This window comes from Echiichthys vipera (assembly GCF_963691815.1).
Source record: "Echiichthys vipera genome assembly, chromosome: 1".
In the NCBI taxonomy this organism is placed as follows: domain Eukaryota; kingdom Metazoa; phylum Chordata; class Actinopteri; order Perciformes; family Trachinidae; genus Echiichthys; species Echiichthys vipera.
The window spans coordinates 19016886-19030668 of NC_139826.1; the positions used below are offsets into that span (position 1 = coordinate 19016886).

Consider the following 13783-nt stretch of genomic DNA (forward strand, 5'->3'; position numbering starts at 1 on the left):
CCAGAGTACTCTAACCTAAATTGACGTACATACCCATCACTCCATTCAATCCATGGGTTTGTATAGACTAGAGAGCAATTTTAAAAGTGCATGCTTCTATTCTGAAATCTGTCACAGACGCACACACACACACATACAAGGCCGAAAGGTTGTTTTTTTAAGAGTAAGTGCTTTTTTCTAATGTAACTTTCACCGCTCTTCTTCTCTTTGCTTGTGTTTGTTTGTTTTGTTGTTCAGACATAGATTTACCCAAAGAGGTGCAGAAAAAGAAATGGTTGCTATTTGCGTATTGCTACATTTTCTGACATTATTTTACGTTTAAGTAAATGTTACAGGAAGTGTATATTGTAAATGGTTTTTTTTCTATAGTTTGTGTTTTTTCCTAATCCCTAAAGACCCAATTAACCTACCTCACCTGTGCTCTCTGTCTTCTCTATACCCATTGCAGACACATGTACACACATTATTAGATGATTTTTGTAAAGTAAATCACAGGGTTCCCACACAAGCAAGAACTTTCCAGGCCAAATGCTTGCAAATTCAAGGACCCAACATGGGTTATTGCTGTTACAACACTGAGAACAACAACAGAGATGCATCTGCAGGAAGCGTAGTCAGACAGTGTAACAGTACTTTACTAATGTTAAGTAAATAAAGATATCACTTCAATTTCTATTCTTGCACAAGACATGTTAATTCAAACACTTTCAATTACCCATGTCTATTTATGTGTATATTTAAAACATTTTCAACATCGGTTGCGGGTACAATTGGCTGAAATGGGTTTTCTCAGGAGGGTGGCTGGAGTCTCCCTTAGAGATAGGGTGAGAAGTTCAGCCATCCGTGAGGAACTCGGAGTAGAGCCGCTGCTCCTTTGCATTGAAAGGAGCCGGTTCAGGTCGTTCGGGAATCTAGTAAGGATGCCCCCTGGACGCCTCCCTAGTGAGGTGTTCCATGCACGTCCAGCTGGGAGGAGGCCTCGGGGAAGACCCAGGACTAGGTGGAGAGATTATATCTCCACACTGGCCTGGGAACGCCTCAGGATCCCCCAGTTAGAGCTGGTTAATGTGGCACGGGAAAGGGAAGTTTGGGGTCCCCTGCTAAAGCTGCTGCCCCCGCGACCCGACCCCGGATAAGCGGTTGAAGATGAGATGAGATGATTTTTTTCCCCCTCAGATTCACAAACTTTGATTTCAAGGACCCTGGGGAACCATGAAATCAAGTTTTAACTCAGCACAAAAAATCAGTAAAAATAATGGTGCTTACTTCTGCACGATCTAAACTCAAATCAAACACTTTATCGACTCATGGGTTCCGTCATTTAACACACACACACACACACACACTCATCAATAGGATATGTGTCTGTCCTTCCCACAGTTGGCTTTGTGTTTTTCCAGTCTACTTCTTCAAATGTACCTAGCTAACTCTCTGGCCTTTCACCGCTGCCTCCCTCCTCCTGTCTGTCTGTCTATACCCGTTTCTCACAGCCACCACCTACGGCCAACTTGTCTGCCTGCATATCTGTTGTACATAGATTCTCCGTCCTATCTGATGACTAATCTGCCTCTCATCTACCTTCTGCCTCTCCTCCTGTAAATGTGCCCACACTTATTACTTTTTTGGACCTACAGCAACTGTCTGTACTCTTGCAATTCGTGACTGCTTATAAACGTTAACCAACGTGCTTTTACCTCTGAATTTGACATTACAATGAAAGAGATGATGTGTGTTAAACACTGCCACTGAATCTCCCCTTTTCAGCTATTAAATATCTCATTCTTGTCAGGCCGCCTAAGTCTGTGATCATTATTAGCCCCAACAGTGAGACATGAGGAAGAAGAGCTTTGTCCCTCGCTCCTTGATTTCTGATGTCATGCTGTGAAAATGTGACATGTTATCAATGATGGTTACAAAATATATAATAATGTGAATTTTGAAAGTTGAGTTGTATTTGCCTTTTAATTTATTTGCAGTTTGGGACTGTAATGACTTCTTTTCCATGCAGTCTAATAAACTTTTTATAGACTTCAGTGCTTTTGTTACATATTCTGTTAATACTGGACTTATGTTGCTACTACACCTGGTGATGTGTAGTGGTCACATATGACCTCTTGTCACCATCACGCAGAATGTGACATACTCTGCAACACTGTCAGGCAGTTTTCCTTGAATCCTTAATGCAACTTTACTTTCTTTAATCGTACATAAAATTTGTATGCCTCTTGTGGCTTTTGCAAATATCAGCATTGTATAAAAGTTCAGTTCAGTGACCACATTTCTTAAGCTGGTTTCATCAATGGCATAATGTGGTTTTAAAATCAACACAGTGGAAAAACTTTGAAAACGGCAATAATTCAAACAGCTACTTAGCCCTACACATATACGGCACACACACACATATTTAAAAATCCTGCAGTGTTGTAAAATAAAGAATAAGACATTCTTTTTAATACTTTGTGAAAATCTGTTAACTCGGTCAAGACCAGATTCCTGATCGTTCTCGTTTCCGGCGGACAATGGCGGCTACATCTTGTTTGAGCGTGGAGACACTCTGTTCCAGCTGCTCGGAGAAATCCCTCAGCAGACGACTCTGCTCGTCCACAAACAGTCTGAGCCCCAGCAGGTCTGACTCCTCCTGGAAACAACATGAAACGCATAGCCTCAAAACTAACATCAACAGTTAACCTTACATACCTGTATGTAACCATACACACAGGGCTTAATATTAGAAACTTCCTCTTAAATCCCTTTGGTACTTTTCTAGATGATTGACCAAAAAACACTTTTTTTTCAACAACGTGTGTCTCACTGAAGATCTGATTGTAAATTCCATAACTTACTGAAGTGCCTTTCCTGCCCAGTTTGCAGATGTTTCTTGTACATCTGATTTTGGTAACGTACAATGATTGTACATAATAGAATGATGATGTGAAACAATGTAAAGAACTTCTAAAGATTTCTTGTCAAATTAACATAGTGTGGTTACGTACGCTGGGCCTGTGTCGGCGCAGACGCTGCAGCTGAGCCCTGACTGAGGTCATGCTGTGGTAGAAAACCTTGAGAGCACGAGCAAACTCTGCATCACAGCTGGGACGCATCGACCGGCTGCGTACACTCTCCCCACCTCACACACACACACACACACACACACACACACACACACAAAGAAGTCATAAAATCTTATTTTATTATTTCTATGAATGGGATTATTTTGCCATACTCTTAAAGCTTGTCTGTTATAAAGTAGTAGATGTGACCTGCAGTTTTAATTTGTGTTTTCAATTTTCAACGTGCGTTGTGTGTGTAACAGTTACCATTCCTGGCTGTGCTGAGTTGTTCTCTCAGACTATGATTTTCTTTTCTCAGTGAATTATTGACACTCTTCAGTTCCTCCAACTCCTGTTGGAGAGCTCTCACTGAACAGCGGACCTCTGCAGAGTCTACAGGCTGCAACACATACACGCACATACACACAGATATATATGAGCACAGTGACTGAAATGTTTGCTTTATGAATTGTTCTTCGAATACAAAACGACATCAAGCTTGTGCAATAAAGTTGTTTAGAATTACTCATTATCCTCCCTCCTATCCTATGCGCTTACAATTCTACTTTACTGCTATCTTAATTAGGTAATTACATAATGTATTAGGTTGCACATGTATCTCTTCCATAGAGTTATACCCAGCTTTAGAAACACATAAAAGGGAAAGATAATTCCTGACGCAGGAATGTGGATTCAGCATTAAACTCACTGCAGTGTCTGTTGGGCCTGCCTCCTCAATGATAAAGATGCCCTCTGTAGTCATCCTCACTCCCTTCAGAGATGATATCAGGTCAGTACAACCCTCTGGAATGGAGAACCAACACCTGTCAGCAGCTTTACCGATACCTCAGTATGTGTAGAAATTCCTTGAACATAGCTATTATGAAATGTTTCTAACAAGGGTGAGAGATGAACATCAGTGTCCAAAATTTAATTACGGTTCAGTTCTATCCCACTCCAACTGATCTCTGCGAGTCTGAGGGAGGCAGGGGAATATCTGAATGCTTTTATTTTTGGCTGCTGCTGTGAAATGAGATATTACAGCAGTGTGACATAATGCATTTCAAACTATGTACTATATACTACTATATATTTGTTTTACAAACTGAAAGCCTCCAATTTTGTCTCTTGCTCTCAGCCAACACTACAGTAAAAATATGGAGAGTGTTGCTCAATCATCCGTCATTCTCTTCTCTTCACCTTGGAGGCCCCAGAGCTCCAGCACCACAGCACTGCTCTGCAGGTAGTCTAACAGACGTTGGGAGGTGTGGAGGGAGGCAAAGTGAACTCTGTGATCCAGCAGAGGGTTGACGTTGTGCCACACAGCCGGAGAAAAGAGAGGCTGGCTGCAGTCAAATAACCTGAAACTGATAGAGAGATTGCGAGAAGAAGGAAGAACAGTCCCTCACTTCTGGCTGTATGAACCCACAGGACAGTTATATTCCATGCTTCCACCGTGACTCTTCACTTTCAATCCTAACACCACTGAAAACAGCTCATGTCCGACTTAATGTACTGGATATACCTGTGCCATACACAAATTGTATCTTCCCTTCCTGTACTTAAAACTCTCTTCAGTGCCTTCCATGCCCCGTACTGTATGCCTTACCCAATTTGGACCCCTCTGTTGCGGGCCTCTCTGATCCAGCGGAGGCCGCAACACTGTTCTAGGACCAGCTGGAAGTCTAGTCGTCGACCCAGTAACTCAGACGGGTCGATCAGAATGTCATCCTCTCCCTGAGGGCTGGGAGGTGAGAAAGATGTTTTATTATTATATCATTGTTTATACAGGTTATTTACTGTGTGTGTGTGTGTGTGTGTGTGTGTGTGTGTGTGTGTGTGTGTGTGTGTGTCTGTGTGTGTGTCTGTGTGTGTGTGTATGATTCATACAGTCCCTTGGAGGTGCAGGGGACCAGCTGTGCTTGTAGAATGGCCTCCTCTGTGCCCTCTGACCCCAGCACCTGCCAACAGAGATTACCAACCTAGTATCACTGTGTAAATGTGTGTGTGTGTGTGTGTGTATATATATATATATATATATATGTGTGTGTGTGTGCGCAGTTTATCTGTGTGTGTACCTCAAGTTGCTCTTCCAGAGGAATGCGGAAGGCCAAAGACTGTAGCCAGAGGTGAGCAGTGCCTAGAAGCAGAGGCTCCACAGGATCCCAGAAGGGGTCTTTATCTCTGGCTAACGCAGCTGTAGATAGCCCATCTACTCTCTGACAGCAAGAATAAAGAAAAAAAAAGTTCAATATTTTTGGGCTACAACCAACATCTAAAAGGGACAGCAAAAATAGAAACGCAAAAAGTATGCATTTCTGCTGATTTGTAATAGTCAATCACTACGGTTTACATGAGCAACATTCCCTCCACTAAATTACATTGTCTCCGCTCTTCTTAACCTGATGCTGCTGGTAGGCTTCTTCCATCAGGAATTTTCGGTTCACAAACTTGGTCTTGGACCATATCCATACCTGGGGAGCAAGTGTGTGAAATGAAAGACCTCTCAAACCTACATTGAAATTGTAATTATATAAGCCTATGAGCTAGTGTGCGTTACAGATAGATAGATACACTAACCTGTTGTCTTCCATTAGAGGTGACTCTGATAACAATCTCCTTCTCAAGATCATGTCCTTTTGAATCCGACAGCGTCAGATTCTTAATCTCCAACTTAAACTCCACCCCCTACAAACATGGCAGACGATGAATTGCAGATGTTTCCTAACTGTTAATATATAACAATGACGGACGGAGCGCTTCAGTTTTGTTTTGTTTTTTTTTAACATTAAAGCATGTTAACAGGCTGTACTAGAAAACCAACATATAAGTATGAACCTGAAAATGAGCATAATATGGTTTCTTTTAAAATGTGCTGCATGTGTTTGTGTTACCTTGTTCAGTTCCTGGCTCATCTGGTTGGCCTCAGCCACCATGGGCATCAGTTTGATGTAGTCATAGAAGACGGCCAGCAGACTGGGGTCTGTCTGACTGGACCCAGCACTCGACTCACCTAAACACAGATACATAAATAATATCTAACAAGTCTCCCTCCAAATATAAACCCCCTTTACTTACAGCTCTTGATCCCCCTGCTTACCCAGGTGGATGCCCTCAGCAGCAGCCAATTCAGACTGGAAATAGTCGTAGTCGTAGCGGCTCCAGTCATCCCCGCCCCTCTCAGAGGGATAACCAATGAACAGATAGGTGCAGTTGGAACCGAGAATAAGGCGGTCCTACCAGGATAGAAAATAAAAAGGTGTGTGTGTGTGTGTGTGTGTGTGATTCAAGATTCAAGATTCAAGAAGCTTTATTTATCCCGAGGGAAATTATAGTGCGACAGTTTCAATACAAAGATGGGAAAGGATCAGAGTTACAATAAGCTAACATAATCAAATCAAAATAAAGCTAACATAAAATAAATCAAACAATAACTAAGTGTGACAGAGTGCAACAGACATTGTGGTTAAGCGTAGGTATATACAATGTACAACAATACGCACTGTGCAGTTCAGCAGCATATTGAGTGTAGCAGCATTTCCTACACAACTAAGTTACAGTAAAGTACAATGAAGTGGAGCAGCATTTCTTACTGAAGTAAGTTAGTTACAGTAAACCACAGTAAAGTGTAGTGTGTGTGTGTGTGTGTGTGTGTGTGTGTGTGCACCTTCATATCGTAAAGTTTGTGTATGTGTTGACACTCACCAGGTGCTGCAGCTCAGTTGTCTGAGAGACAGCGTTGCCATTGACAATGATCTTTGACTCTGCCAGTGGGGTCAATGTTACCCGGCGCTGCTCATTCCTTAACACGGCATGGCGCTCCTGGATTCTGAAACACAAAAAGCACATACACGTGTGTAAATGTGAGCGAAAGAAAGAAAGACACTTTGAATAAGGGCATCTAAGCTTCCAGACAACCCTGCACTCTCTTTAAAAGCCTGTCCCAGGATGCACTTGGTGGAATACACTCATGACAGATCCCTGTTCAATTACATCGTTCACATCCACTTTTAGACTCCATATAGACTGTTGAGTTTCTCTAATCTGACTTTACTTGCACTGGTTTGTGAAGTTCAACTGTTCCCTGATGTTGATGTGATGTAAACTCACCCTAAGCCCTTGATAGAGATGGATCTGGGGGAAGAGTCACATAGGCCGATGTCCCATTCCCCTGGAACATAAAACAGCATTGATGAGTGGTAATGAACACACTAATAATAACTGTAACAAAGGGTCTGTCTGACTATGACAAGCTGCTCATTCACTTCTGACATCCAACTCTCTAGCCTACTTACCTCTGTGGCATTCTCCATTCTTAATACGTCCCTCTCTACAAGGTGTACTGAACTAGACAGTAAGATATTCATCCCAATACAAAGACAGATTTACCCTCCTGAATGAAAAGCTTCACCACCCCTGACAGCTGAGCGTCCTCGTTGATGTTCAGGACGTAGGGATGCATCTGCATCATCCTCCTCTCCTTACAGTGAAGGAGAGGGACAGAGAGAGTACATGTACAAAGATGTATATACTGTAAACTCTAAAACTTGACCAAGTGCATTTAAGTTCTGTGCTCATGTAGATTTTCATGTGAATGTGTGTGTGTGTGTGTGTGTGTGTGTGTGTGTGTGTGTGTGTGTGTGTGTGTGTGTGTGTGTGTGTGTGTGTGTGTGTGTGTGTGTGTGTGTGTGTGTGTGTGTGTGTGTTTGTGTGTACCTGTGTGATGTTAGCGTACTGTTGCTCCCAGTCCTTCAGTGCCTCCTGCAGATGTTGTTCCCACAGAGTCTGAATGGCTCTGATCTGAAGCTCATTGTGGGCCAGCAGCTGACGAAGCTCCTCTGAAAACAAACACACACACACACACACACACACACACACACACACACGCACGTACATATACGCATTGACCCTTGCCTCCTGAATTCCATTCTATTCTAAAACTGAGTCTTACTGGTCTCGTCGTTCGCTCTGCGTCCCTCTTGGCCCAGACGGCTCAGTCGTTGCAGCAGTCTGGTGTTCTCGGCCTTTAGCTCTTTCACCAGACGCTCAGTGGGGCTCTCGTTCACCACAGCTCGGTTCTGGATACGCTTCGCCCTAAAGAGGTGAGGGGAGTGGGGGACACAAGGAGTGAGGGGGTTGGATGGGGTACAGGTGGAGCAGATGAGTGAATGAAAAAGAAGAGAGAAAAGACAGCAGATGAGTAAGGAGGAATGAAGGCAAGTGCAATTGGGGTAGAAGTTTAACCACATATTTCTTGTCATTATGGTGGCAACCTGCTGTATTCATGATGGGTTACACTGCATGAATGGTTTGTTGTACCTCTCAGCATAGCGCAGGGTTGAGAGGGACTCCTCATAGCAGATATCAGCAGGACTCAGCGTGGCAATCTTGACAATTGATGGATGTTTCCAATTAGAAATAACATAATGCAACAACAGTGTGTTAGCACTATTTTCTCTAAAGTGTCTGTTACCATAACAGTGCGACTGTTGCCTCCCAGGGCAGACTGCAGCAGCTTGGTGAGAACCGAGTCTCTGTAGGGGATGTGGAGGACCTTCCTCCCCACCGCCACATCAGCAAGGGCACTGGAGGAGAGAAGAGGATGTGAAAGATACTGACAATCTAAACTGAATTGGAACAAAGTTAATGTATTCACAAGGCCAACCTGATAACATTGCCAAGGGTGGTGAGGCTCAGGTTGATGGCTGTGCCCTCTTTGAGTCTGTCTGCCTCGGACCCCGACGACCGCTGACGCTCACTGCCAGCCAAGTCCACCAAGTTTATGTTGGACTGCTTTGTGATGCTCTCTTTGGAAAAGATCTGACAGGGAGTCACGGTGAACAACAAACATTTGGAGAAACCTGAAGATAGTATTCTGACACATAGAAAGGTACATAGACACCAGCACACATGCAGGTAAATGATTATGTAACAGCTTGAGATTAAAGTGTACATAGTGGGACAGACAAATCAAAATCTTGGAGAATGTGTGTTGAAGCTGAGCTGAAGGTGGAGCCTCTTACCTGTTTGAGCTGGAGGATAATGAGCATGTGCGAGCGACTGCTGTTGGCGTTCATGTTCGTGGCAGCAGTGGTCCGGGTCCTGGTCCCCTGCTCCATCAACTGCTCCACCTACATTTTAACATTCCCACTTTATCACGATTCCTGATACAAAATAGCAACACAGATACATTTCCCTGTAGCACCCAATAAGTGTTTCATGAAAATGTTATAAAACCCAATAATGTTTTTTTTTCAGTCAGAATCACTGTTGTCTTATCGCATAACACTCTGCATTAGCCATCTTTTCTGAGGCCGTCTAATCTAAGATCCTTGCACAATGACCCATTAGCACGGGTACAGGTGGGTTCATTTACCATTGATAGGGCTTTTATTTTAGTGCATCTTTGCCTGATACAAATGTACCACTTACCATCTGTTGCAGATTTCAAATTCTACATAGAGCCTAGAGTTGATTACATTATTTGGTGCTACAATCACTCCTAATAGCTCCTTTTTCTTTTCTTAACAGCTCTTGTATTATAATTCTATGATAATAAAACTGACAGGAGACCCAGGACTCAGCTCCTAGAGTATAATGTGCACAGTTATCTATCCAGCTCCCCTTCACTATCTCACAGTTTGTTACTGTCTGTATGTAGAGGGGGTTCTCTCTGTGCATATACTCTCCATTCATACCTGTGTTGCGCTTTCACATGGGACTGTTCGGAGACCCTCCACATAGAAGCCTCTCTGCTGCTCCTCTCTGACTCTGAGCCCCCCTAAAGTACGAGACCCCCGGGACAGCAGGTCAACCACCTGGACAGAGCGGAGAGAGACAAAAAAGAAAATAATGCAGAAGTTAATGAAGGAGGCAGCGCTGGTCACGTACCCAAGACAATAACTTGTTATTGAACGTAATATCCAGATAAAGTAGACACAAAAACAAATCAGAAGGAGGAAAAACATCCCTAATGGTACCTGCTCGTTGTAGATTTCCAACATACTGAAGAAAACCTGTGTAAACATCAAGAACAAGGACATTCAGAAATTTCACAAAACCACCGCACAGCCATACATGACACTGGATGCTGAGAAACAGCCACGCACACTCTTTACCTGACATTGTCTGGTATCCTGGTTCTCTCTAATGGCCTGAAACAGTCGCTGACACAGTTTAGGAACCAGGCCTTTGTTAGGCCCGTAGCCCACCATCGAGTAACTCTTCCCGGAGCCGGTCTGCCCATAGGCCAACAGTGTGGCGTTGTAACCCTGCAGACATCGTTTCAGGGCTTTTATTATCAAAAAAGATTATGAGCCAACTAGCGCAGAACAAAATCTGCTTGAGTGGGAAAAAGGTGTGACATGAATGTGAATGTCACTCCAATTAAATATATGATGATTGTTACCTGCAGTGCATTCTCCAGTATTCCTTCTCCCAGGTCCTGAAACACACTGTCCTGGGGATAGATCATTGTGAGCTTGTAACTCAGTATTGCCTTGCTTCAAGGTCTCACATTGTAAGCAGTGTGATTTATAAATATTCCAAAGTATCAAAACGCTCAATCAGTATAGAAAAGCACACAGCCTGTATTCAGAAACTGTTTCTTTAAAGGAGCTGTCAGGACTTTTGTACAGTTGTGATGTCACAACTACACTATATATAGGTAGAAAGTGCTGCTACAGTCATTCTCTGAATGCAATGACGATGCAGAGACCAGGAAACACTGACCAATCAGAGCAGACTGGGCTTTTTTAGGAGGAGGTCTTAAAGAGACAGGTGCTAAAACGGAGCGAGGGTGAAGAAGAAAGAAGAAGAAGAATAATTCCTATATTAATCCGGCAAGGGGAAATTCTATTTTTTAACTCTGTTATTATTATTCAGGTTACACACACAGGCCCAAATACACACACATGCACAAACAGGACTTATATACATGCAATTAATGAAGAGATGTCAGAGCGAGGGGGGTGCCAATGGATCAGCTCCGAGCAGTTGGGGGTTCGGTGCTTTGCTCAACAGCAAGATGAACTGGCACCTCTCTAGCCACCAGTCCACACTCCATTCATGGTCCACGACCCTACGGTTCCCAGCTGAGTCACTTATGGACTGAGCTACGGCCGCCCCATACAGGTAAATATAAATATATATAAAAATATTGTGTGTTTTTTTAACATTAAAGCATGGAAACATATTCTAGTAGTAACCCAAAATACAAGTAGGAACCTGGAAAAGCATAATATTGGACCTTTAACTCGTTGTTTATTACTTAATGTTAACTTAATGTTTGTTCAGTCTACATTTACTGTCTATATTTTCTGTGTTCACTGTGTTCTATGGGTCTACCAGGATGTCTTGGGGCTGACCTGGTCAGCGTATCGTCCCCCGGGCTCCTCAGGCACGTAGAGGCCGCCACAGTCTTGTGAGAAACCGCTGTGGGACCAGTAGGCATAGTCGAAACAAAACGAACGACGACTCTGGGATTCACGCGGGTCCTGGATGGTGATGGAGCTCGACACCATGGAGACAATACATCTGCTGCCTGCGTCCCTCTCTCTCTGAATGTAGGGAGGAAATGAAGGAGAGTGAGAAAAGTGGGAGGATTTAATTTGGTTTTCAACGAAAATAGGAGGAAATTAAAGTTTAAAAAAAGAGATAAATAAACAATTAAGTGGGAGTCTGATAACTCAAGTGTTATGTCTATTGAGTCAGCAGATCCATTGTTTTTCATCTTAGCACCAGGCTACACAACGTCCTGTATCCAATCACATTTGTTATTATTATAGTTGCTGTGCATCTCTGGGTCTTTCCCTCTCTTTCTCTTTTCCCTAACTGGTAAACAAAGATGGCCACCAACCATAGAGCCTAGGGTTTGTCCGTTCGTGCCTGACCTATGCTTCATGGAAAGTTTCTTGAGATAAGTTTTGTTAGGATTTAAGACGATCAATAAAATTTTGAATTTAATATGTCTTTTGTGGAAAAGTAATACATGTGTATGCAATCAAATCATCCTTTTTGTTAGACAACACTCGTACTAATATTATTTCTAACTGGTTGAACTGGTAGCTTATATCAGTGTGTTCATAGAATTTTACAGTAGAGCCAATATTGATATCATTGATATTAGTACTGGTGATTGTTTTCTAATATACACTGATGAGAAAACCTTTTTTTTGCAGAAAATTATGCTCTATTTTCGCCGTGTTCATTTCTTGGCTAAACAATGTAACAATGTAAAATAATCTAAAATAGTCTTTAACAGTTATTTAAGAAATCAGTCTTCTGAGTACCTTTGCATCTTTATACCGGTGCACAATTTACATGGAAAAGGTTCGTTCCAGCTCAAAAATTCACCATGTTGATCAAATCTCTCTAAAATCAGATGTTTCTAACATCCCATAGCGGTCGGGCCCTAGTAGCTCTAAGGCAGGGATGTCAAAGTCAAATACATCAGAGGGCCAAAAAAACTAATTTGCTACAAGCCGAGGGCCGGACTGGTTCAATGTTTATTAAAACATAATAAAATGATTGCATATAACCTATTGAACCAAGACCTAACACAGGCTCACAGACAAAAACAAACTTCCTTCAAAGAGAAAACCCATGTCCTGTACATTAAATGAATACAGCAATATTTTCTTATGACTTAAGTTATTTCAAGGAAAACATTTTCAACAGGCAAACAACAAAAAAGAAAATGCCCTTCAAAAATAAAATGTGTTCCTTAATATCAAGATAAAGACGCACAGCTTTGTAAACATGTGCTCTGCCTCCCACCTAGCTTGAAACACCCTGTGCTCATCGTCCACCTTCCTTTTAGCCATTATTGGGGAGGGGGGGGTTCTGAAAGTTGACATCTGCCCTGAATGCTGATGAATATTGAATTGGCCCACCTGCGGCGCTGTAGTGAGTTCACGGGGCGTTGCATTGTGGGTAATGTAGTTTTGGTGCGTGAAAAACACCAGCAGGCGGCTGTGGCGTGCGGGCCGGTTCTAATACTAATCAAATATCATCCCGGGGGCCAAGATAAGTCATTCGCGGGCCTTGACTTTGACACCTATGCTCTAAGGTATAGTCATTTGTCAATGAATGTGAGACCTTAAGAACACAGTCCATTGCAATGCATGCATATTAGGAAAGCATCAATGACATAAACAGAGAAACTGAGTGCATTAAGAAACAGATGACAGCACCCCTAAGAGAAATTGTACATATTCTACACGATGAATGCACACTGACCTTGTTGAATGGTCGGACTCTGACGGCCACTTTGACACAGTCCTTACTGTGCATGTCTGAGACTTTAGCCCTCATGGTGCAGCAGGCAGGTATCCGGATAGGAGACTGGCACACTGAGTGATATGCTCCCTCACACAGGGACACGGGACTGTGTCGAGTTACAAGTTGACATGAACACAATCAGGTCATTTTGACAGGGACTGTTGTCCATATTGGCCTGTTAGGAAATGCCTCATGAGGTTTTACTAAAACATTTAATTTACTTGCTGAAAAGTGGAGACCTTAAACCCTTGAGTCTTAACTAAATGTGTTGTAGGCACAGGCTACATTAAATATTAGCAATCTGCCTTGTGATTAGTTCTTTAATAAAAAGGCATCATCATTACTTTTAATATGGAATATATATATACATTATTTATTATATTATTATTCCCAACCTTGTGTTTTGTTAGTGAAGTGGAGCAGTGGAGATAAGGCTGGTTTCACTTTCACCT

The 13783-nt window shown here is 42.6% G+C and overlaps 1 protein-coding gene across 1 annotated transcript; it reads right to left on the reverse strand.

Annotated features, from left to right (window-relative positions):
• Positions 1-2479: 2479 nt before the first annotated feature.
• On the reverse strand, positions 2480-13461 carry kif28 (kinesin family member 28; the record flags this gene model as incomplete). Its single annotated transcript, XM_083916586.1, is given in 28 exon segments — positions 2480-2638; positions 2994-3127; positions 3318-3450; positions 3760-3854; positions 4251-4417; positions 4660-4794; positions 4941-5011; positions 5129-5269; positions 5432-5524; positions 5631-5738; positions 5945-6063; positions 6151-6286; positions 6756-6879; positions 7161-7221; positions 7440-7530; positions 7767-7888; positions 8002-8144; positions 8370-8437; positions 8524-8635; positions 8716-8870; positions 9074-9181; positions 9749-9868; positions 10031-10066; positions 10169-10321; positions 10459-10509; positions 11417-11608; positions 13290-13434; positions 13436-13461. Coding segments are annotated over 28 exon segments (3198 nt in total).
• Between the last annotated feature and the right edge of the window lie 322 nt (positions 13462-13783).